The 22,929-nt window shown below is 41.8% G+C and overlaps 1 protein-coding gene across 9 annotated transcripts in view; it reads left to right on the top strand.

The window, feature by feature from the left end:
- Window positions 1-1,774: 1,774 nt before the first annotated feature.
- SCN8A (sodium voltage-gated channel alpha subunit 8) overlaps window positions 1,775-22,929 on the top strand; it is a 115,885-nt gene continuing 94,730 nt past the window's right edge. For all 9 annotated transcript variants that reach the window (XM_035002630.1, XM_035002637.1, XM_035002636.1 and 6 more), the window contains exon 1: window positions 1,775-2,059. In XM_035002630.1, coding sequence (XP_034858521.1) covers window positions 1,784-2,059 — 276 coding nt within the window. In that variant the 5' untranslated portion in view covers window positions 1,775-1,783. The remainder of the gene's footprint in view (window positions 2,060-22,929) is intronic.

The following is a 22,929-nucleotide window of genomic DNA, read 5'->3' as shown; positions in this document are numbered from 1 at the left end:
CCATGAGCACCAGATGAAGTGCTGGTAAAGCCCTAAAGCTTTCATGGTAAGACTCACCTGCTTGGGTCCTTTTGTGACAGGCACCAAACACTGTTGTTTTTGATGTTAGGGATTCCCCTGTTTCAAGGTGTGTTTTGTTTAAAGAATTTATTTATTTATTGAGAGAGAGAAAGAGAGAGAGAGAGAGTGTGTGTGTGTGTGTGTGTGTGTGTGTGTGTTTTTGCTGGGGAGAGGCAGAGGAAGACAGGGAGAGAGAGAATCTCAGGCAGACTCCGTGCTGAGCGCGGAGCCCGACAGGAGGCTCAATCTCAGGACCCTGAGATCATGACCTGAGCTGAAATCAAGAGGTGGACTCTTTTTTCTTTTTCTTTCTTTTTTTTTTTTTTAAGATTTTGTTTATCTGACAGAGAGAGACAGTGAGAGCAGGAACACAGCAGGGGGAGTGGGAGAGGGAGAAGCAGGCTTCCCGCAGAGCAGGGAGCCCGATGCGGGGCTCAATCCCAGGACCCGGGGATCATGACCTGAGCCAAAGGTAGACGCTTAATGACTGAGCCTCCCAGGTGCCCCTCAAGGCATGTTTTAAATAACCCAGGATTCTGTATGAACATGGAAATGGGCTTTTCAAATCCCATGCTTAGAAGTCATTGGCTCTAGTATGGCCCTACTTCATTTTTCCTTTTAGAAGCGAAGTTTGGTTTGTTGTTCTGTTCTCACTGTGTCCTTCCTGGTTTGAGCCCCTCTGGGCTGCAGGCGGGACTCTCTGCCATCCTTCACCCTGCGGTGGGCACTGCAGTGCTGTTGCTTCAGAAGTTCTCAGAGATTCCTCTGCCATTTGCTTCCCCCTGCCCCACCCCCAGTTGTCCCTGGCGGGATCTTAGTCATCAAAGAGGTACTTCTGGACTCTGTACCAGATGGACTTTACACATCTTGGTGAATTGAAAAATAATTTGAAATGGAAGAGCCAAAGTAGATGGAAGCTCTTTTATCTATATTTTGTGCCTCCAAAGTTTAGTGTTTTCTGAAACTGAAATTTGAAAAGAGTGACGGTTTGCCCTTGTGTTGTATTTGGAAGGAAGAGTATTTCTTTTTTTTTAAGATTTTATTTATTTATTTGACAGAGAGAGACACAGCAAGAGAGGGAACACAAGCAGGGGGAGTGGGAGAGGGAGAAGCAGGCTTCCCGCAGAGGGGAGAGCCCGATGCAGGGCTCGATCCCAGGACCCTGGGATCATGACCTGAGCCGAAGGCAGATGCTTAATGACTGAGCCACCCAAGCGCCCCGGAAGGAAGAGTATTTCTTTAGGGAATAGAGTTCCAGGAAAGGAAGGTGACTAGGGCATATAAGGATTCCAAAGCCAACATGTGCCCCTAGGTAATGTTAAATATGCCTTATTAGTTAGAATAGAAGTTCCTTGAGGGAAATGGAATGCATCTTTGTAGTTGTATGTGGTTGGAAACGGTGAGTGGTGTGTAAGTAAGTAAGAAAAGCTAGCAATTCAGGAGCCTCCCATCTTTCCATCTCCCTGGCTACCCATTCCCCTGAGGGCTGGTGATGGGCCTCACCTAGCCCGTTCCCGCCACAGATTTTCTGAAGAGAAAAATAACCATGTCACGGAAACAACTGGGTGTTGCTGAGGTTATGAACAAAGGGTGAGAGTGAGATGGTTTGGTGTGGCCTCTTTTCAGAGCGGCGATTGATTACTGCTGTCTGTGTTGCCTTTTCTTCCAGAGCTGACCTGTCCCGGACGCAGCATAACTAACGAAGCTGCTGCAGGATGAGAAGATGGCAGCGCGGCTGCTCGCACCACCAGGCCCTGATAGTTTCAAGCCTTTCACCCCTGAGTCGCTGGCAAACATCGAGAGGCGCATTGCTGAGAGCAAGCTCAAGAAACCACCCAAGGCCGAAGGCAGTCATCGGGAAGACGATGAGGACAGCAAGCCCAAGCCAAACAGTGACCTGGAGGCAGGGAAGAGTCTGCCTTTCATCTATGGGGACATCCCACAAGGCCTGGTCGCAGTTCCCCTGGAGGACTTTGACCCATACTATTTGACGCAGAAAGTGAGTTGGAGGAGGAGGCGGCCCAGCTTCAGACCCCCTTTCCTCACAGGCTTTGGGGGAGACAGGGGAGAAAGAACTGTCCCTTTGCCTAAGTTTGGATAAGTAGTTCACCTTTTGTTTCAGTTCTGGTTAATGGGTTTATTTTTCAGTTTAATTGCTTCTCAGGGTCATTTGTGGGTCTTGACACTTCTCGACTCTGTTAATAAGACTTCTGTTTTTGGCTCCAGGCCAAATCAGAAAAAGATGAAAACAAATTAAAAACAAAAACAAAAGAGAGCATAAATGCAATGGGACTATTTAATAGAGTCCAGGAAAGATGGCATAGTGAAAGATGATATAGCCGGGTAGACTCTCTCTCCCACACACATTCAAAATTCTATCTTTAGATATAAAGATGATGTAACTATTACAATATCAACAAAGCCTGTTGTTAGTATAAAGGAGATGATGGATTTGTACTCTATCTGAACTTTCTCTGTCCCTTGGTGACATTAGATTATAGCTGTTGAAGACAGGAATAGAATAAAGTAAACCAAACCGGGCCAGAGGACACGGGTCTTTGGCCTTGTTACTCGGGTGTGTGGGTTGAGCCACCACTCATTCTTCCATTAGAGTCCATTCTGTTATTCCTGCCGGTAAGAAGCACAAGTGAAATAAATGCTAGTCTTCATTTGGCCAAGAGTTTCAAACTCCTCTAACAAATATTTGACCAAACCGTGGGTTTCTTTCTCATGATTATCTTTTGAAACGAGGCAACAGGTGGAGAAACAAAGCCCCCTGGTTAATCCACCAGCCAACTAATGAGCCATTGCATACTGAGGAATGACATCAGACACCATTTTAGGGATCCCTCATTTGATAAATGTCACTTAAAGAATTAGAGTGATAGGTGTTTCCAGGTGAGGGGAGAAAAGGCTTTGTGTAATTACATATTCACAAATATAAAGCTTACCTAAACGCTCTTTATTAACAAAATTGCCTCATAAACTTCTCCTAACTTGTCCTTCAATCTTTTAATTTGGAAGAAATTTTAGTTTCTTGGCTTAATAATGGGACAGAAGTAAGATGAGACCAGAAGATCTCTTGACCTAGCTATAGTTGTGGAGTCATTTTTGGCTCAGGATGGCAAAAGCAGTTAAGACATTGTCTACACTTCTGTTGCAGCTGAAAAATATAGAAAGTTTCAGAAACAAAGCATGATATGATAGAAATAACAGTAGACTAGAAGTAAACACTCCTAACTCTACCATAATTCACCATGTTTATTATCTGTATTTCTCTTTTCTCTTTTGTGTATTGTTCAAGCTACCACAGATAGATTACAGGAAAAGAAAGTTGTAAATAAAGAAAAAACTTGTAAAAAACTAGTTCATGTCCGTTAGCAAGACATGTCACCTCTCTGGGCCTAAATTTTCTCATCTAGAACTGAGAAGTTGGACAGAATTTCTAAGGACTTTTTCACACATCAAGTTCTGGAACTGAGTAGTTTTCATAAATTTTCATTGATTTCCTCATTTACTCTTCCCTTTTTAAAGTCTAACTTTGTAATCTGGGCCTTTGCCGAGTGGGGTAAATGGGGGAAAGAGGAGGCAGGCTGTAACGTTCTAGGTTAGTGAATAAGGAAACATGGAATCTTGGGCTATTTTTAGAAAAAAATCTCATTCGTTGTAAAATTTTGAAATATTTTTAGAAATGTTTTCTTGCTCTTTCCTACCCTTATGTCCATGATCTTAGAAGAGGTACAAAGCAATGACAAATCACAGGGTTTAGGTTGTGCCTATTTAGGTGAGTTGGCCAATGATACAACTTTTTCAGAAAGTACTCTTACGGCAATAAGAAGATTGCCTTGGACCCTGACCTTTCAGGTTACTAAAACCTCTTTGCTTTTATTTTAACTGTTTATTTTTCCAACTCAAATGCAAAGTAAGTCTACCTTTCTTAAACCTGACTTAATATATGAAGAATACATAGAGCTGTTTGTTGTCAGAGCCAGTTTCCCTTTGCATGCCTTTTCCCCTGGTCCTGCCCTGTAGATAGCCTCTTTTCTCCTAACGCCTCAGATTTCAGTGGCCCTGGATCGGGGGACTGAGGCCTCAGAGTGGGTGGGTCTCTAACTTTGATAGGTATCATTCCTTGGGTAGGATAGATGTTGATGGAGCTCTGTTAGGGGACTGGTTCTTCATGATAGACAGTCTGACTTCAGCCTTTGGCCTCACCACAGGGTAAATAGTTTGCGGAAAGGATAACTTTAATTGTATTTTTTTGCTCATCTTTTTTTTTTTTTTAATTGTGAAACATACCACCATGCAGAAAAGTTCATACAACATAAATGCATAGATTAATGATTATTATAAAGCAAACAAACTAACACTCGTGACAAGAAAGAACATTAGTAGCACTTCAGAAGTATCAAGGGATTTTTTTTAAAGATTTTATTTTTAAGTAATCTCAACACCCAACATGGGGCTCAAACTTACAACCCCAAAATCAAGAGTCACATGCCAGCCAGGCACCCCAAAGCAAGGGATTTTTTAGTTGATTAATAATATGCTTGCTCAGGTTTATTTGCAAATCTTCACTGGCATTACTAATACTTCTTACTAACTAGGCCTTTCACTAGGCCAAATTAGCAAAGTCTCCTCTACAAGGAAGCACACTGGGAATTAACCCACAAATCAAATAATATTGAGAGTAGAAATGACTTTAAGAGGACATTCCCTTGCGTTTGTTTTTCATGAACTGCCTTAAATAATTCTTGCAAAACAGAATTTCTTTTGCTAAATGATACAAGTGGATTTCTTTATCTTTTCTTTATAAGTCTCATTTTCTACCTAATTAATCATTTTTATGGTTCTCATTGAAATTGGTTTCTCATTTCCTTCCCTCTGTTTTAGAGGGTGAAAGAAAACTACTTCCCTGTCAGTAGAGTTCTGGTTTTATCCCATTATGGATTTCATACTCTCCGGGGACACAGGGACATAAACCTGTGTGTCATATTTTCAAGATACCCTTGAACCAGCTGGGGCTGGTTTGAGCTATCATAAGCTTGAGGCCCTCAGCAATGTTGTCCATGTTGCATTTCACTCCCAGCTGGTCCCTGAAAACAGTCTAGATTATCCTCTCTCTGGATTTCTTCAGACCTCCCAGTGCTATAACATTTTCTTTGCCTCTTGGTACTTTGTTCTAATGTTTCCTTTCTTTGGCTTTCTTGTATTTCAGCTGTTGCTTGCAAATAATTGAATTTAGGGGATTTGTTTGTTTGTTTGTTTGTTTACATTAAATAAAAATAATTTGTATACCTGCATGGTTAAAAAGTCAATTGAAGATATTCAGTAAAAAGTCTCTCCTTTACACCTCTCCTTCATCTGCTCACTTCCTGTCTCCCTGAACAGGTAACCACTGTTAGGAGGGTCTTCCAAAGTTTCTTTATATATGTATTGGCAAAAACAAATAGGCATTCTAAGGAACTTGAACTCTCCTGAATGCCTTTGTTCTTAGTTTTCTTTCTGCTATTTTCTTAAGCCTGTTGAAATCTTAATTTTGTTATTTGTTTTCCCTTCTTTCATGCTTTGAAATCTTTTTTTTTTTTTTTAAGATTTTATTTATTTGGGAGAGAAAGAATGAGACAGAGAGAGCATGAGAGGGGGAAGGGTCAGGGGGAGAAGCAGACTCCCCGCCGACCGGGGAGTCCGATGCGGGACTCGATCCTAGGACTCCAGGATCATGACCTGAGCTGAAGGCAGTCGCTTAACCAACTGAGCCACCCAGGCGCCCCTGAAATCTTATATTTTATCCGTGTAAATTCTCAATTCATTTCTCCCCCTTCCAAGCTTTTGTAATAAATCAAATCAAGGACTTTCTATTACTTGAAAAAGTGTCTATCTCTCCAATTCTTAATAATAACTTGTTGAATTTCAAATGGCCACATATATTCCCGATAACGATCTTTTTTTTTTTTTTTTAAAGATTTTATTTATTCATTTGAGACACAGAGCATGAGCAGGGGGAGAAGCAGAGGGAGAGGGAGAAGCAGGCTCCCCACTTACCCAGGAGCCCGATGTGGGGCTCGATCCCAGGACCCTGGGATCATGACCTGAGCCGAAGGCAGACACTTAATCATCTGAGCCACCCAGGTGCCCCCCGATAACTATCTTAAGTGGGGCAGCAACAAAGTCTGTGGATTAGTTTGAAAAAGGCCTTCAGAGTTGGCTCCTACTTCTTTTCCCACTTCTTAAATTAGTAATTGATCCATGTGTCCTTTTTGTTCAATGGGTATACCCTCTTATAAGAAAGTCTTATGAGGGGCGCCTGGGTGGCTCAGTTGGTTAAGCGACTGCCTTCGGCTCAGGTCATGATCCTGGAGTCCCAGGATCGAGTCTCATGATCCTGGAGTCCCAGGATCGAGTCTCATGATCCTGGAGTCCCAGGATCGAGTCCCGCATCGGGCTCCCTGCTCAGCAGGGAGTCTGCTTCTCCCTCTGACCCTCCTCCCTCTCATGCTCTCTCTCTCATTCTCTCTCTCTCAAATAAATAAAATCTTTTTTTTAAAAAAAGAAAGTCTTATGAACAGAAATCTAAATTATAGGATGGACCGATGTGCCTTTAAATAGGGCACATGCTATTGCATTAAAAAATTATATGTGGTTTCCCAAAGTTCACTTTACCTTCAACTCTTCATTTCTCTTTTCCTGCAAATTGAAGTCTACCTAGAATCATAGAAAATTAGAATATTGTATCCTTAGACATTAGCTAATTCAGCCTCCTCCTTTTATAAATTTAATGAGGGGAAGTACTTGTCAAAAGCCAACATTAGGGGCACCTGGGTGGCTCAGTCCATTAAGCATCTGCCTTTGGCTCAGGTCATGATCCCAGGGTCCTGGGATGGAGCTAAGAGTCAGGCTCCCTGCCCCTTCCCCAATCATGCTCTCTCTATCGCTCCCTCTCAAATAAATAAATAAAATCTTTTTTAAAAATGTATAGCCCTTCTTCAAAAAAAATTTTTTTAATTTTTAAAGCCAACACCAGTGTTCGTGGTGGAACCAGGACTAGAACCCATGCCTCCTAACTCTTAGTTTGTTACAACACATTTCTGGTTCTCCACTTTTCTAATGTTTTATTAATTGATGCTCAGCTTCATTGGCTCAGTTCTCCTGAAGCTAGGCAGGCAAATTTAGAGACAGGAAGAAGAACCTACTTTTTCATTCACATTCCTGATAATCCCTATGGTCTAATAATACTTTTTAGGATCGGTCCTAAGAAGTGCAGTACTTCTGAGGGAAAGGATGGTGTCTGTATTAGCTCCAGTATTTTACCTTCTGAAGTGAAGGAGCTGAGTAGTCTAGCAGCCCTAGACAAGCTATTCCAGAGACTTGGGCTCGGTATCAGTACTCCTGCAACTATTCAGCTGGACATGTAATCTGAAGGCAATTTATTTAACATCCCTACATATTTTCACTTTTCTTTCTTTCTTTTTTTTTTTTTTCTTTTTAGAGAGGGAGAGAGAGGGGGCAGAGGGAGAGGGATAAGCAGACTCTCTGCTGAGCACAGAGCTCAATGCAGTGCTCAAGCTCATGACTCTGAGATCATGACCTCAGCCAAAATCAAGAGTCGGATGCTTCACTGACTGAGCCACCCAGGTGCCCCCATATTTTTACTTTTAATGGAAACATGATCTCCCATTTGTCCCAGTCCCCCAGCCAACTGACAGAATGGGATAGTGAAAAGAGCTCCTAACTGGCAATATAAACACTTCCATTTTAGTTCTTCCTTTACCCCTTGTTTGCCCTTGGCCAAATCACTCAAATTTCTCTGGGGTTCAGTTTCCTTACCTATAATAAATGCAAGATGAGAGTTGGACCTATATCTCTATCCTTCTAATTGTATTTCACAATATGTCTATCACATAGTATATTTTAGCTATGGCAAACTGCTTCCTGTTTCCCGAGTGTCCCCTGCCTCCTGGTCTCCATTCCCTCCTCTTAGAATGTACTGTCCTTTAACTTCACCTTTTGACACTCGACCCATTCATCCAGGCCCTAGGGCCTCTTCTTCCTTAGAGCCTGACTTGATTCTCTACACCAGAACTGATTCCTCCTCCTTCTGAATTTCTATAATACATTAAGGTCTTCAGCCAACCTTTACTAAAAAGTGGTTTTTAGATTTAATTCACATTAGCTATAGCAGGGCATCCTGTTCCCAGCAATGTTTACAATTTTCTCCTTACACGTGCACACGTGTGCGTGCCCACATGGGCACACACACACACACACACACACAGTCCCATGTGCTCCTGGCAGAAAATCCTTGCTGAATCTATTTTCACACACTCTTCAACAGGTGTGCAGAACAGAGACTGCTAAAGGAGAGTTTATGTTCATTAGGTGTGATGTGAAGTATTGCTAATGAGGTGTTGCATTTCCTGCTTTTACACAATAAGCCTAGATGCTCCTTTCTGTTCTAAATAAAAACTACATATTTTAAAACTTTGTTTTTAAAAAGCCATTTTGCAACAATATAAAAAAAATCAAAATGGTGTTTCTGTTCTTTTATCCCCCAAATCAAAGTGAGGCAAATGCTTGTGCACCAGTGGGAGGCAGGCCATCATCAGGGTGATGGATTAAGGATGTGCGTGTGTGGGATGCTTTTCTACCCTCCAAGCATTATTCTCTAGAGGGGAAGGAATTTAGTTGAACATTCCCACATCCAAATCCTCTTTAAAACCTTAGCGATAGACCAAGTGTTAGGAAATCTGGTTTCTGATCCTATCCCCATCTATTCCAGGCGATCTTGAGCGTGTCACTTAACCATTCAGTGTGTCAGTTTCCCTAATTTAGGAAATTAAGATTATGCTAAGAGCTAATATCCCACCTATTTTGCTGGGTTGTTGTGAAGATCATTTCTTGACTAGCCTATATAAAACAAAACAGCCTGTTGCTCCAGCCCTGCTTCATTTTTCTCTGTAGCTTAGCAACCCCTGCCATATATTTATTTGTTTATTGTTCATCCTCTTGTGTGGTCATCAGCTGGAACAGTGCCTGCCCTGTAGTAAGTGCTCAATCCATATCTGTTGATTAAAATAATCTTAGGAGATAATGCATATGAAAACACTGTGTACTTTTTGAGTGCTTTGAACATGAGAGATGACATTATGATATTTTTTCTAACAAAAATTTTCCCATTGACCAAAATGAATTGAACCCTCGAGGGAAAAGAGACTGATTACCAGTATATCTTTTCCTTTCCTGAAGAATTAGTTTCCTTTAGGGGCTGAGGAAGTAGATCAGGAAACAGTTTTCCTGACATTTTAGGTATTTTCGGAGGGCTGGATGACTTTTGTTAAATGCTACCAGTCTTATCTCTCCTCTTGTAGAAACTTAGAATTGGAAAAGACTTTATCAAAGGTCATAGCCTCCACCTAGTGCTTGAATCTCTTCTTGGTTTATTGGTATCATGTGTTTATTATACAGAGGGTGTTATTTCCTGAATATTATAAGTTATCATGTCATGTCTACCTTTATTAAGTGTTTTGCTTCTTTCTTGGCTGTATGAGTTGTGTTACCCTCCCTGTATTAACTGACGATAAAGGAAATGAGAGAAACGGACATTGGAATATATACCAATTTGGGTTGCCTCATATAAAACATGACCCATTTATTCAACAAAAATACTTCTTGAGTACTTCCTTTATGTGAGGCATTGTGGGGCAGGGGGTCTGTTTGGTTCTCTTGGGGAAACAAAGATTGATAAAAGTCCATTCTTTACCCTTAAGTAGCTTAGAACATGGCCTTGATTAGTATGATAAAATTATTGACAAGGGAAACCCAGAAAGGGCCTTACTTACTTTACAGTAAGAGTAGTATTTGAATCAGGCTTTGGAGTTTAGAAAAGAGGGATAGACTGAAACATTCTAGGCAGAAAGAACAATGCGAGCAAAGGCTCAGAGACAAGGCTGTAGGACAATGGAAGAAAACGCTGAGTAGTCTGATTTGACTGGAATGTGGGGAAATGAGTGAGGAACTGTGGGAGATGAGGCTGGGGACGGGGAGCTGGAGCCAGATCACGGAGGACTCAGTGTGAGACGAGGAAGTTTGGTCTTTACTCGATAAACAGCAGAGAACTACTGGAGGTGTTGGGAGTGCGGATATGTGATTGAAGCAGAGCTTTAGGGAGGGGAATGTGGTATGTAGGGTGGACCAGAGGGAAAGAGACGAGCTGTGAGGTGATGAGAGTCCAAACTATAATGGTAGAAGTGAAAAGGGCAGTGGATGAAGTCAAGAGCTGTTACAGAGATAAATTGATAGGATTTTGTGATTGATTGTGGAAGGTTAAGGGCAGAGTCCAGCGTTCAGTCATTCATTTGATAATTTGATAAATTGTTATTGAGCGTTTTCTGTATACCCAGCCTCTGTTCCATGCCCTTGGGAACAAATCAGACAAGCCTTTTATGCTATTCTTGGAACTTAGTTTTCTTAATCTTAATCTTAATTGCTTAGATTCCCTGAGCTAATGTGTGGTAGAGCCAGATTTCAGGCGCAGGTATGTGTGATTTAATATTCATGGTCTTTCTGCCATACTATGCTGTCTCTATAGTGTATACTGCAGCCTGATTTTTTTGTTTTCTACTATCACTTTTAGATAATTTTCTAGCATTTTACACTGCCTCAATATGCAGTTAGTATATGGTGTTTTGGGTTTTTGTGTGTATGTGTATGTGTATCTGGTTCAGGCTGTATCTTTAGCATGGTATCTAAGACACAGAAAAGATGAGAAGACTTTTCAAACTGCAACAAATAATTCTTATGGGCAGATGAGCTAAAGAGTGCAAAAGGTCAATTAGACACCTAGCAGAAAGTTACATATAGTTATAGGCTAGCTGTATAGTTGTATGGTCATTTCATCATGTCTAAGAGATTAATTCGTATATTCAGTAAACATGTATGAATTCTCTACCTTGTGCCAGATGGGCGTCATATTATGCACTCTGCTTGCTAAGTTGAGAAACAACAGTTGGAAGCCATGGCCCTGCCTTTAAGGATCTCAGGGTCCAGTGAGAGATACAGATGGGTACACAAAAATGACAACACTACGTTAACTGCTGTAATTGAATTAAGTGCCATGTGGAGACACACAGGAAGGAAGGATAATTCTGTTTGAGAGAGTTGAATGGGGCCATCTGCAGAGAGGAGGTGATTGAGCTGGACTTTAAAGTATTAAAATATGGTTAAAAAAATTCACCTGTTGGAAAAGAGAAGAAAGAGTAGTTCGGGTGTAACGATCGGTACATGCAAAGGCAGAGAGGCATGGGAAAGACTGGATTGTTTCAAACGGTGAGTTTAGTTGTGATGAGAGCATGGAGTGTGGTTTGCCAAGACAGGAGCCAAAGGTGGAGAGGCAGGTGGATCCCAATGTATGCGTACTAAGCCGTGTTTATCTTCTCCCTCTTCCGGAGTCCTCAGGTCTGACATGAGCTCTGGGCCCATCTTGAGCCAGTGCAGCCATACGGGCGTCTCCTAGTGACTCTGGATACTTGGTCTGGCTTATCCTGTTGACTTGTGCCAAGGGTGTGAGTACTAACTAACGTGAATGGTAGCCCTCGGGGTTTCCTCATGGCCACCCCATGTTGGGAGCCAGAGAGCCGGAGTGGCAGTAGTCTGTGTGATGGCCGCGGCAGCATCCTCATCACGGCCATTGAGGGTTTGTTCTGTGCCAGGCACTGTAGTGAGGATTTTTGGTGAATCTTCATGTAATTCTCACAACCTGATAAAGTAGGTACCATTAGTCATTATCCCTATTTTAACAATGAGAAAACTGAGTCTTAACAACCTAAATAAGTTGGCAACCTTTCTAAGAGAGAGGAGAGCAAGAATATAGAATATTCTGGAATATGAATACAGTGACTAGAGGGGTTTAATATGCTTTACATAACAAACGTGCATTTTGTTTTACCCTGGAGCAGCTGCAGTCTGTGTACCCTAAGAGGGGAAAGGGGAAAGAGATCAAAGGCAAATTCATATTGAAGGGCAGCGAGGAAGAGTGGCCATGTAGGAGGTTCAGAGCTGCCCGGCCTCTAGGGAGCAGCATCATGCTGGCTCAGCGCTGAAGCAGGTGCACGGCCCTGCCCTTCTGCCAGGTATGGCTTCGTGTGGCCAGGATGTGGGCAGGAAGCGTGTCAGATGCTCCAAATGTGGGTTGGAGGGCGTGAGGTTACAAGGCCAAACCAAATGAGAACGTGTATGCAGAAGCACCCGGAAAACAGTAAAGCCACAGATAGATGTGGCGCCAGTGTTACCTTCATCCAGCCTAACTTGGGAAGAAGACCACAACTATAACCAGCCGCTGTGATCTCTGAGGCATATGCACAGGTTTTCCTTTTGCCAGAGTTAAAGGTATTAAGAAAGAGAGATTCCTTCATTGACTCAAGGGTGGGACCGGATGACCTGGTGTGGTCAAAAGCACTCAGGACCAGACGTCAGGAGACCTCTCAGCTCTGTGGTGTTAGTGGGAGCAGAGGTGTCTGTGCTTGGTTTCTTGTCTGTAAAGTGAGCATTTAGATTTTTTTGAAGCTTTTTTAAAATTGCCTTATGATGATTAAGAGCATAGGCTTTGGAGTTAGACTGCCTCAGCTCAATTCTAAGTTTTGCCACTTAATAATTTTGTGGTCTTGGGAAAGTTACCTGACTTTCCACCTCAATTTCATCATCTGTAAAATAGTACCTACCTACGTCATGAAGTGGTTGCTGTGAGACAGATACTGAATGGGCATCTTAGTGGGCTGCCTGCCACGGAGTAAATGCTTAATGTTCAATGTTATTCCTCCAATAGGCTTATAGATATAATTGTCAATTACCAAAAGCAATAAAAACATAAATATGGGATTTAGAGGTCTCTCTTGCCCAATCCTCAGTGTAGTGGAACAGAGACTTGGAAGACGAGGGCTCTAAATATTCGTAGTTCAGGGCACCTGGTAGCTCAGTCAGTTAAGCATCCAACTCTTGATCTTGGCTCAGGTCTTGATCTCAGGTTCTGAGTTCGAGGCCCGTGTTTGTGGAGCCTACCTAAAAAATAAAAATAAAAATAAAATAAAAAATATTCATTGTTCAAACGGAAGTACAACCTAAAGGAAAAAAAAATTTGTCCATGTTTCATGTCCCGCCTTAGTTCAGTATTTTTAAAAGGCAGCTTAGTACCAGGACACAGGTACTGAAGAAATTCAGGCCAGGTGAGCCTTTGCTGCTGGAACCTTTCCGGAGCCACATGGGGCTATAATTGTGATTTCACTTGAGGGACCCACTAAGCAGAGTAGCATTAAGAAAGGCATCTGGACTCTCTTCAACACGGTGTAGTCATTTTACAGTGCGGATCATTTATTTCCCAATAGCTTCCTAGTCTGAAGTAGAATCTGTTTGGACTCAGCATTAGATTTTCCCTTATTAAAACAGGGGAACTTTGAAGGGACATTGATTTGTTGCCTGCTATATGGGCTCTATAGATAGTTACTCGGGAGTGAAGGCTGAATGGCTGTTAGTGAGTGGACCGCGGGCTGCAGCTATTGTCACTACCGTAGCTGTATTTATATTGTTACTGGATAGAAAACTGGGCATGCACACTCTGAAACCGATCAGCAGAGAGGATTTGCCCCTAGCAGAAGTCACCAGAATTAACAATTTATAGTTAGGCAGGAAAGAGCTAACAGCTATTATAAGTCAAACTGGCCAGTTGCCTGGTTCAGAAGAAGTACATAGGTCCGGGAGAATAAGGTATATATATGAGGTTGAGGCAGGCAAGAACTTAAGAGTAGAGAAGTCAGCTAAAAGCAAGAGGGTCAGGCAGCTCTAGAGATCAAAACAGTTAAGATCCAGGAGCCAAACTCGGGGAGACAGTCATAAGTCAGTGTCAGTACCAGCTCTAGCTAGATAGACTCAAAGGGCATTGGTTCCCAGCTGCCCTCTTGTAGATTGGTTCAATCCTGGGCCCCTTGCTGTTCATTGTAGCCAGAGATCATCAGGCACCGCGGGTTACCTTTGCCCTAACGGAGATGATGACCTCACAGGGGAGGGAGAGCTAGTGTCCTGGGCCGTGTGTCCCACAGCAAACCAGGAGCTGCAGAATAAACCTTTCTCTAAGAAGCTTTCTGGTCTGTGATATAGTCCACCCCTGTATTGGGTACTCTTCTCCGTAACGTCCTTTCATCTTTGTGTACCCTTTATTATTTTAATCTATACTTTTTGTATGATTAAAAAAGTTAATCTGATCCTGGGGTGGGGTGAGGGTGACAAAATGCCATTATATTGGCCGCACTGCAGTCCTTTGGTCCCTGCGTGCATTTATTGTACTGCATTTGCAGTATGCTAGGATTTGTTTGGTGTGTGTACGAATGCGCTTGTCCCTGGCCATGCACAGCGCCCCTCCCCCTCATGGTAGACCCTGAAGAGAATACATCTTACCCTGAATTAGCAGTGGCAAAGCTCCTCCATCCCGTGCTCCAAGCCCCACATGGCTAATTAAAAATGAAAAGCCCATGCTTTTCAGAAGGTTCATTTTATGCTGGCATGACGTATTTATTAATACTCTGTGCCATAACTCGTTAAGAGCTATTCCAGTGCTCTTAATGGGCCTTGTGCTCAAACGCATCCAGTGGCTGTTATTATAAACTGGATATTTCCCCTTGGGCAGTAAACCACAATTCAATTTCAATTTTCCTTTTAACTCATTTACTTCCCAAAGATCTAATTTAAGACAGATTAGGTAAAATATTATTGGACTTCATGGACACCAAGTGATTCTTTTTTTTTTAAGATTTTATTTATTTGACAGAGAGAGACACAGCAAGAGAGGGAACACAAGTAGGGGGAGTGGGAGAGGGAGGAGGCTTCCCGCGGAGCAGGGAGCCTGATGTGGGGCTCGATTCCAGGACCCTGGGATCATGACCTGAGCTGAAGGCAGACGCTTAATGACCGAGCCACCCAGACGCCCCGACACCAAGTGATTCTTGCTTAAGAAGTATTCTTTTTTTTTTTAAAGGTTTTATTTATTTATTTGAGAGAGAGAATGGGAGACAGAGAGCATGAGAGGGGGGAGGGTCAGAGGGAGAAGCAGACTCCCTGCTGAGCAGGGAGCCCGATGCAGGACTCGATCCCAGGACTCCAGGATCATGACCTGAGCCGAAGGCAGTCGCTTAACCAACTGAGCCACCCAGGTGCCCCGCTTAAGAAGTATTCTTGTCAGAATCCAAAGCTTGCTGTCCTTCACACTCTTCCTGGGCTTTGAAGAATCCAGTGTTGAACAAGGGACGAATCTCCTTTTCTGGATTCTATCAGCAGTTTAATGATGATTACTGAGATTTTATTAGCCATGCATAAGGCTTTAAAATGCTTTAAATATATATATATATTTAAAGCCAGCCCATCACCAGTCATCCTGATTCGTTTTCTCTCTCCTCTTCACTGTTCTGCCAAGAACAGGGCATAGAAGCAGGGGAGACAGGGTGGGGGAAGCAGCCCTCCTTGCACTTATGCCCTGGGACTGCTCCGTGCTGCCCCCCTGCACACGTAAGTATAGTTTTCAGGGTAGTATCACAGCTGTTGACCCTGGACTTTGACAGAATATCACATGAAGGAGCAAAATAACCAATTCAGGAGAGTTCTACCAAAATGTAATGTGAAAGAATAAATAATAACAGGCTTTCTCCTCAAAAGTATGGCTTGCTGCTTTGTTGCACTTCATCTTGGATGCTTCTGCATATTTTCTAAGCCACAGAATCACAGATATCAGAGCAGGAAAGGGCCTGGGCATGCCCATCAGACAGCCCTCTCTCTCATTTTGTAGATGAGGAAAATGAGATCCAGAGAGAGGCAGTGGCTCACCCAAGCCATACAGCTAGGTAGAGGCAGGTGAAGCAGGAGAACCTAAGTGTTTGAAGGCAGGTGTTTTGAAACCCGCCTGTTTTAGTGACCTGGAAGATGGCCTGGTGGCTCCCAGATCCTGGTGAGCACAGATTCCTCTGCAGCTTATTGAATCCTGAACCTCTGGGGTGGGACTTGTGAATCTGCATTTCTTTAAAAAGCTAGTCACAGGGGCACCTGGGTGGCTCAGTTGGTTAAGCAACTGCCTTGGGCTCAGGTCATGATCCTGGAGTCCCGGGATCGAGTCCCGCATCGGGCTCCCTGCTCGGCAGGGAGTCTGCTTCTCCCTCTGACCCTCTTCCCTCTCCTGCTCTCTGTCTCTCATTCTCTCTCTCTCAAATAAATAAATAAAATCTTTAAAAAAAAAAAAAAAGCTAGTCACATAACTCCTATGTAGCTGGTTGGGCCTAGGTCTGGAACTGGTGTTCGTGTGTGACAGGGTTCAGCCAGCTGTGCCCCATGGGTCAGATCATCTCTGCAATTTGTTGTCGTGTAGCCCCTGAGTTCAGAAGGATTTGTACACTTTTAAATGGTTATGGAAACGTCAAAGGAAGAATAATATTTTGTGATGTGTGAGAAGTATGTGAAACTTAAATTTCCTTGTCCATAAATAAAGTTTTATTGGAACACAGGCACTCTTACTTGTTTACATGTTGTCTGTGGTTACTTTTGCCCCTCAGCGGCAAGGTTAACTGTACAGCCCACAGAGCCTGCCATATTTATTGTGTGGCTCTTTAAAAGAGGTTTGCTGGCCCCTGATACATACTATGCTATTTGTCATGTAAGCCCTGCAAGTGCTAGTGTCAAAAGGGAGATTCCTAAGCTTTGAGTGCTTGTCTTGGTCCACACACCATCTTGTTTTATGCTAAAGATGCAGTTATGAGAACTGTGTATAAATTAAGCATACGTACTAATTATTTCAACAATAAAGTATGTGTTTTTTTTTGGAATACAGCCCGCTACTGGAAGTATGGAGGATTCATCTTCACTGCAGGTGGTTTTGTGTGGACCATGTGCTTATTTCTCTTTGAGGAGAAAAAAGATACTTTCTTTTTATACTTGATGAAGATCTAGGATGTAAATATTTAGAAAGGAGTGCTGATAAACTATTTTTACTCTATGTGCAGTATTCAATACCTAAATTAATTATGAAATTTCTACTTCACACATAAAACACAAAACTTTTTTCCTTTAAGATTTTTATTTACTTTTTTGTCAGAGAGAGCGAGCACAAGCAGGGGAGTGGCAGGCAGAGGGAGAAGCCGACTCCCCACCGAGCAGGGAGCCCAATGTGGGGCTCAATCACAGGACCCTGGGATCATGACCCGAGCCAAAGGCAGACACTTAACTGACTGAGCCACCCAGGCGCCCCACATAAAACATTCTTTTTTTTTTTTTTTAAAGATTTTATTTATTTATTTGAGAGAGAGAGAATGAGAGAGAGAGAGCACATGAGAGGGGGAGGGTCAGAGGGAGAAGCAGGCTCCCTGCCGAGCAGGGAGCCCGATGCGGGACTCGATCCAGGGACTCGATCCAGGGACTCCAGGATCATGACCTGAGCCGAAGGCAGTCGCTTAACCGACTGAGCCACCCAGGCGCCCCACATAAAACATTCTTAATAAAGCCCTTATACCTATAAAACCATAGTTTTTAAATTCACCAAAGATCCCTACTTTCCTTGCCAACTCCTCACTTACTAATTCAGAATCCTAGCTGCCTCCTGGCTTTTCTTCAGCCAAGGCTAACAGTTTCCGTTTCTTCATGTCTTCTTTTTCTTTTGCCTCTTCTCCTTGTCCCTCACCTCAGACATACAAGCATTTGTTCATTAACCAGGCAACAGATAGTTGTTCATGTGCAGACGCTGACTCTGCGGTAGAAGTACTCAGTGGTACCCCTAGACCTGTCTTTCCACCATGATCAAACTCAAAGATCAGAGAAATGGAGGGTGCGGAGTACGCTACTTTTAAAAGTCCTGTTCCCTGTCTTCCTCTAAGGCACGTGGGTGATTTTGTAAAGGCCTGGCCTGGTGGTTTTGAGATCCTGGACATGGGCCAGGGCTTCTTTCATTGCTGCTTAGGTTTTTATGTCGTGTGCCCCAGGGGCTCAAATTTCTCATTCACCAGAGAATCCATCCCCCATACCAGTTTCATTCTGTGCCACATTGCCACTAAACAGCCTCTCAATATGGCACAGGAGAAGCTGTAAAGAGGCTCTAAACTTGCCATAATATACTGCTCTTTGCTACGTGACCTTTAATAGGTGGTGTAGCTTTTGTAAAATGCATAGAGGATAATAATCCCTCCTTCACCCATACCTCACAGGAATATTAGGAGGTTGAATGAGGAGGTTATTTAAAAGGCTTGGGAGGGAGTTTTCATAGAGGGAGTTGCTATAGAAACGCAGAGGCATACAGGTATTTCAGAGAGGGGGTTTCTGGAAAGTCCCAAGGTCTTTGTTTCTTTGGGTAGCCAAAATATGGAAGACCTGGCCTTTGACCTGTTTCAGCTTAACCCTAGGTCTACTGCTTCCTCTTGCTTTTAGGATTCGGCTTTCCTACAGCACGCCCCACCAGAGCCAGTACCCTCTAGTACCAGGAAGAACATTATCACAGTGCAGTCTCAAACACAAGGGATGGTGAATTGAGCATTTCCAGAATGTATATGGCTCAACACCAGGACTGCTTTTCTACTGGGAGAGAAAGGCATGACTGCCAGATTAGGAAAGGAAAGACTAGACGATGGGAGGAAAGGATCTTTAAAAAAATATATATTGTTGGCAACTGTTTACTGGGAGTGTGTGGCATGGGCTTGGGTTATTGGAACTGTGGGAAGGTATAGGAGATTGACTCCTCCTCTCTGAGAGTGTAAAACCTAGTTTTGGGGGTAACTGGATGGGGTAGAGGAAAGGTTAAAAAAAGAAAAGACTTAGAGTGGAATGAAAGGCACAAAGTCCAATTATAAATAGGAGTTCAGAAAAGGGAGAGCTCAGAGTAATTGGGAATATTTCATTAAAAAGTGGGGGGCACCTGGGTGGCTCAGTCGTTAAGCATCTGCCTTCGGCTCAGGTCATGATCCCAGGGTCCTGGGATCGAGCCCCGCATCGGGCTCCCTGCTCGGCGGGAAGCCTGCTTCTCCCTCTCCCACTCCCCCTGCTTGTGTTCCCTCTCTCACTGTTTCTCTCTCTGTCAAATAAATAAATAAAATCTTTTTTAAAAAAAAAGTGGGACCTCAGGACCAGTTTCAAAATCATGCTTCCTCTGTGGGAAGAGGGGATGTGTTTGGAGTGTGTGCAGGAAGGAGCAGCATCAGTAAGGCCTTATCTCTTCAGCAGCTGATGGGTACATGGATGTTGGTGGTATCATTCTTTAGACCTTTTCATATGTCTTATACTTCTTAAATGGTTCATTTTTTTGTTTTGTTGCTGTGGTGTTTGTTTTTTACTGAGATATCATTCACAAGCTAGACAGTTCACCATTTTAAAGTGTGCAGTTCATTGGTCTTTTGTCCACAGGTTGTGTAGTCATCACCGCTATCTAATTCTAGAACATTCTCATCACCCCAGAGAGACCCCTTAGCAGTGACTCCCCATTCCCCTCTCCATTCAGTCCTAGGCAATGACTAACCAACTTTCTGTCATAGATCTGCCTATTGCGGACATTTCATGTAAACAGAGTCCTACAGTATGTGGCCTTTTGTGTCTGAATTCTTTTCAAGATTTTCAAGGTTCACCCATGTTGTGGCATGTATAATCCTTCATTTCTTTCTTTCTTTCCTTTTTTCTGGGCCCAGATGTTTTTAGTTTTCAAGAAGTTCTTCAAATCATTCTGAAGTTCAGAATGGGTTAGGAACCACTTTTGGCTATTACTATTCTTAATTCTATTATTTGGCTTGGAATAAAGCTGATTTTTAAAAATTTTATCAGTAACACCTTACTGGGCACTCTTCAGATAATGATGTATATATTTTTATTATGGTAAAATATATGTAACATAAAATTTACCATTTTAACCATTTTTAAGTGCACAATTCAGTGATACTAAATATATCCATCATGTACAACCATCACCACTATCCGTTTCCAGAGCTTTTTCATCTTCCCAAAAGGAAACTTATACTCAAACAGTCTCTCCATTTCCCCTCCTCCAGCCACCTGGCAAACTCCATTCTACTTCTATCTCTATGCATCTGCCTCTTCCAGGTTCCTCATAGAAGTGGAACTATACTTGTATGTGTCTTATAATTCACTTAGCATGATATCTTGAAGGTTTATCCATATTGTAACATATAAATGAATCTCATTCCTTTTAAAGACTGAATGATATCCCATTATATGGATAGACCACATTTTGTTTATTCATCCATCATTGATGGACATTTCAAGTTCTTTCTGCTTTTGCTGCATTTTGAATAATGCTTTAATGAACCTTCATGTATGAGTTTTTGTGTGAATACCTGTTCTTAGTTCTCCTGGGCACATACCTGGGAGTGGAATCGCTGGGTCATATGGTGACTCTGTGTTTAACTTTTGAAGAAATGCCAAACTGTTCTCCAAAGTGGCTGCACCATTTTACAGTCTGCCAGTAATATGTGAGTGTTCCAATTTCTCCACATCATTGCCAGCACTTGTTCTTTTCCATGTTCTTTTTTTTTTTTTCTATTATGATCATCCTGGTAAGTGTGAAGTACTGTCTCATTGTGGTTTTAGTTGCATTTCCTTAATGACTAATGATGTTGAACATCTCTTCATGTGCCAAGTGGCACATGAAGTTTGTCTGTCTGCTTTGTAGAAACGTCTACTTTAAAATTGAATTATTTGTCTTTTTACTGTTGAGTTCTAAGAGTCCTTTTCTAGTCTGGCTGCTAGGTCCTCCTTAGATTCACAATATGCAAATATTTCTTCCCATTCTGTGGGGTTCTTTTAACCTTCTCAATAGTGTCATTTGTTGCACAAAATTTTGAATTTTGATGAAGTCCAATTTATCTCTTTTTAATTTGGTTGCTTGTGCATTAGGTGTCACAAGTATGACACCATTGCCTAATCCAAAGATGCGAAGATTTACACTTAGGTTTTCTTCAAAGAGTTTTATCATTTTAGCTCTTACATTTAGATCTTTGATCCATTTTGAGTTAATTTTTGTATAAGGTGTGAGGTAGAGGTCCAGATTCATTCTTTTGCATTTGGTTGTCCAATTGTCCCAGCACTGATTATTGAAGGCTACTCTTTCTCCTTTGAATTGTCTTGGCATCCTTGTCAAAAATCAATTTGCGTAGCTGTATGGGTTTATTTCTGAATTCTCAATTCTGTTCTATTGATAGATATGGCTATCTTTATAGTAACCAATACTGCTAGTACCGCAGTCTTGATTACTATAGCTTTGTAGTAAGCTTTGAAACAGGGAAGTGTGAGTCCTCAAATTTGTTCTTATTTTTCAAAGTTGTTTTGGCTCTCTTGGTTCCCTTGCATTTCTATATGAATTGAGCATGAATTTTTCAACTTGTTAATTTCTGGCCAAAAAAGCAGTTGAAATTTTGATTGACATTGCATTGAATTTGTCGATTAGTTTGGGGAGTATTCCCATCTTAACAACATTACATCTTCTAATCCCTGAGCATGAGATACTTTCCATGGTTTAGGTCTTCTTTGATTTCTTTTGATGATGTTTTGTAATTTTCAGTGTACAAGTCTTATACTTCTTTTATTACATTTATTCCTAGGTATTTTGTTCTTTTGGATGCTCTTGTAAATGGAGTTGTTTTCTTAATTTCCTAATTTTGGGGTTGTTTATTGGTAGTGTATAGAAATACAACTGATTTTGTATATTGATCTTGTATCTTGAAACCGTGCTGAACTTGTTTATGAGCTCTAATAGTTTTGTGTGTATGTATTCCTTGGAGTTTTCCATATATAGAGTCATTTCATTTGCAAATAGAAATAGTTTTACTTGCTTAACTGCCTTGCCTAGAACATCCAGTACAGTGTTGAATAGAAGTGGTGAGAGGGACATCCTTGTCTTGTTCCTAATTTTAGGGAGAAAGCTTTCAGTCTTATCATTAAATGTGATATTAGCTGTGGATTTTTTCAAAGATGCTCTTTATCAGGTTAAGGAAGTTCCTTTCTATTTCTAGTTTGTTGGGAGTTTTTATTATAAAAGAGTATTGGACTTTGTCGAATGCTTTTTCTGCGTCTGTTGAGATGGTCTAGTGGTTATTGCCTTTATTTTATTACTATGCTGCATTGCATTGATTGAATTTCACATATTAAATCACCTTTGCATTTCTGGGATAAATCCCACTTGATCCTGGTGTATAATTCTTTTTATATGCTGCTGGATTCAGTTTGCTTGTATTTTGTTGAGACTTTTGTGTCTATATTCAAAAGTGATATTATAGTTTTTATTTATTTATTTTTTAAGATTTTATTTGTTTATTTGACAGAGAGAGACACAACGAGAGAGGGAACACAAGCAGGGGGAGTGGGAGAAGCAGGCTTCCCGCGGAGCAGGGAGCCCGACGTAGGGCTCAATCCCAGGACCCTGGGATCATGACCTGAGCCGAAGGCAGATGCTTAATGACTGAGCCACTCAGGCGCCTCTGATTATTTTTTCTTGTAATGTCTTTGTCTGATTTTTTATCAAGGCAATACTGGCCTTATAGAGTAAGTTGGGCAGTGTGTCCTCTTCTATTTTCTCAAAGAGTTTGCAAAGGATTGGTATTAATTCTTTAAACATTTGGTAGAATTCATCAGTGAAGCCATATGGTCCTGGGCTTTTCTTTGTGGGGGTTCATTTTTTTAATGCAAGGTGCAGAAGAGTATTTATAGTAAAATCCCATCTGAGAGAGAAAGAGAGTCTTTTTAAGGCTGTATCTGTGTGCTTGTATTTACACAGAAAAGTTCTGAAAAGATGTATAAAAAAAGATATATAAGCAGCAAAGGTTATCTTTGGGTAGGGAGATAGAACTTCAGTCTTCT

The sequence above is a fragment of the Mirounga leonina genome, unplaced genomic scaffold (genome assembly GCF_011800145.1).
Source record: "Mirounga leonina isolate KUSES-001 unplaced genomic scaffold, KU_Mleo_1.0 Mir_126, whole genome shotgun sequence".
Lineage (NCBI taxonomy): Eukaryota > Metazoa > Chordata > Mammalia > Carnivora > Phocidae > Mirounga > Mirounga leonina.
The sequence above is the reverse complement of the archived record's forward strand: the minus strand, read 5'-3'. Positions and strand labels throughout refer to the sequence as shown.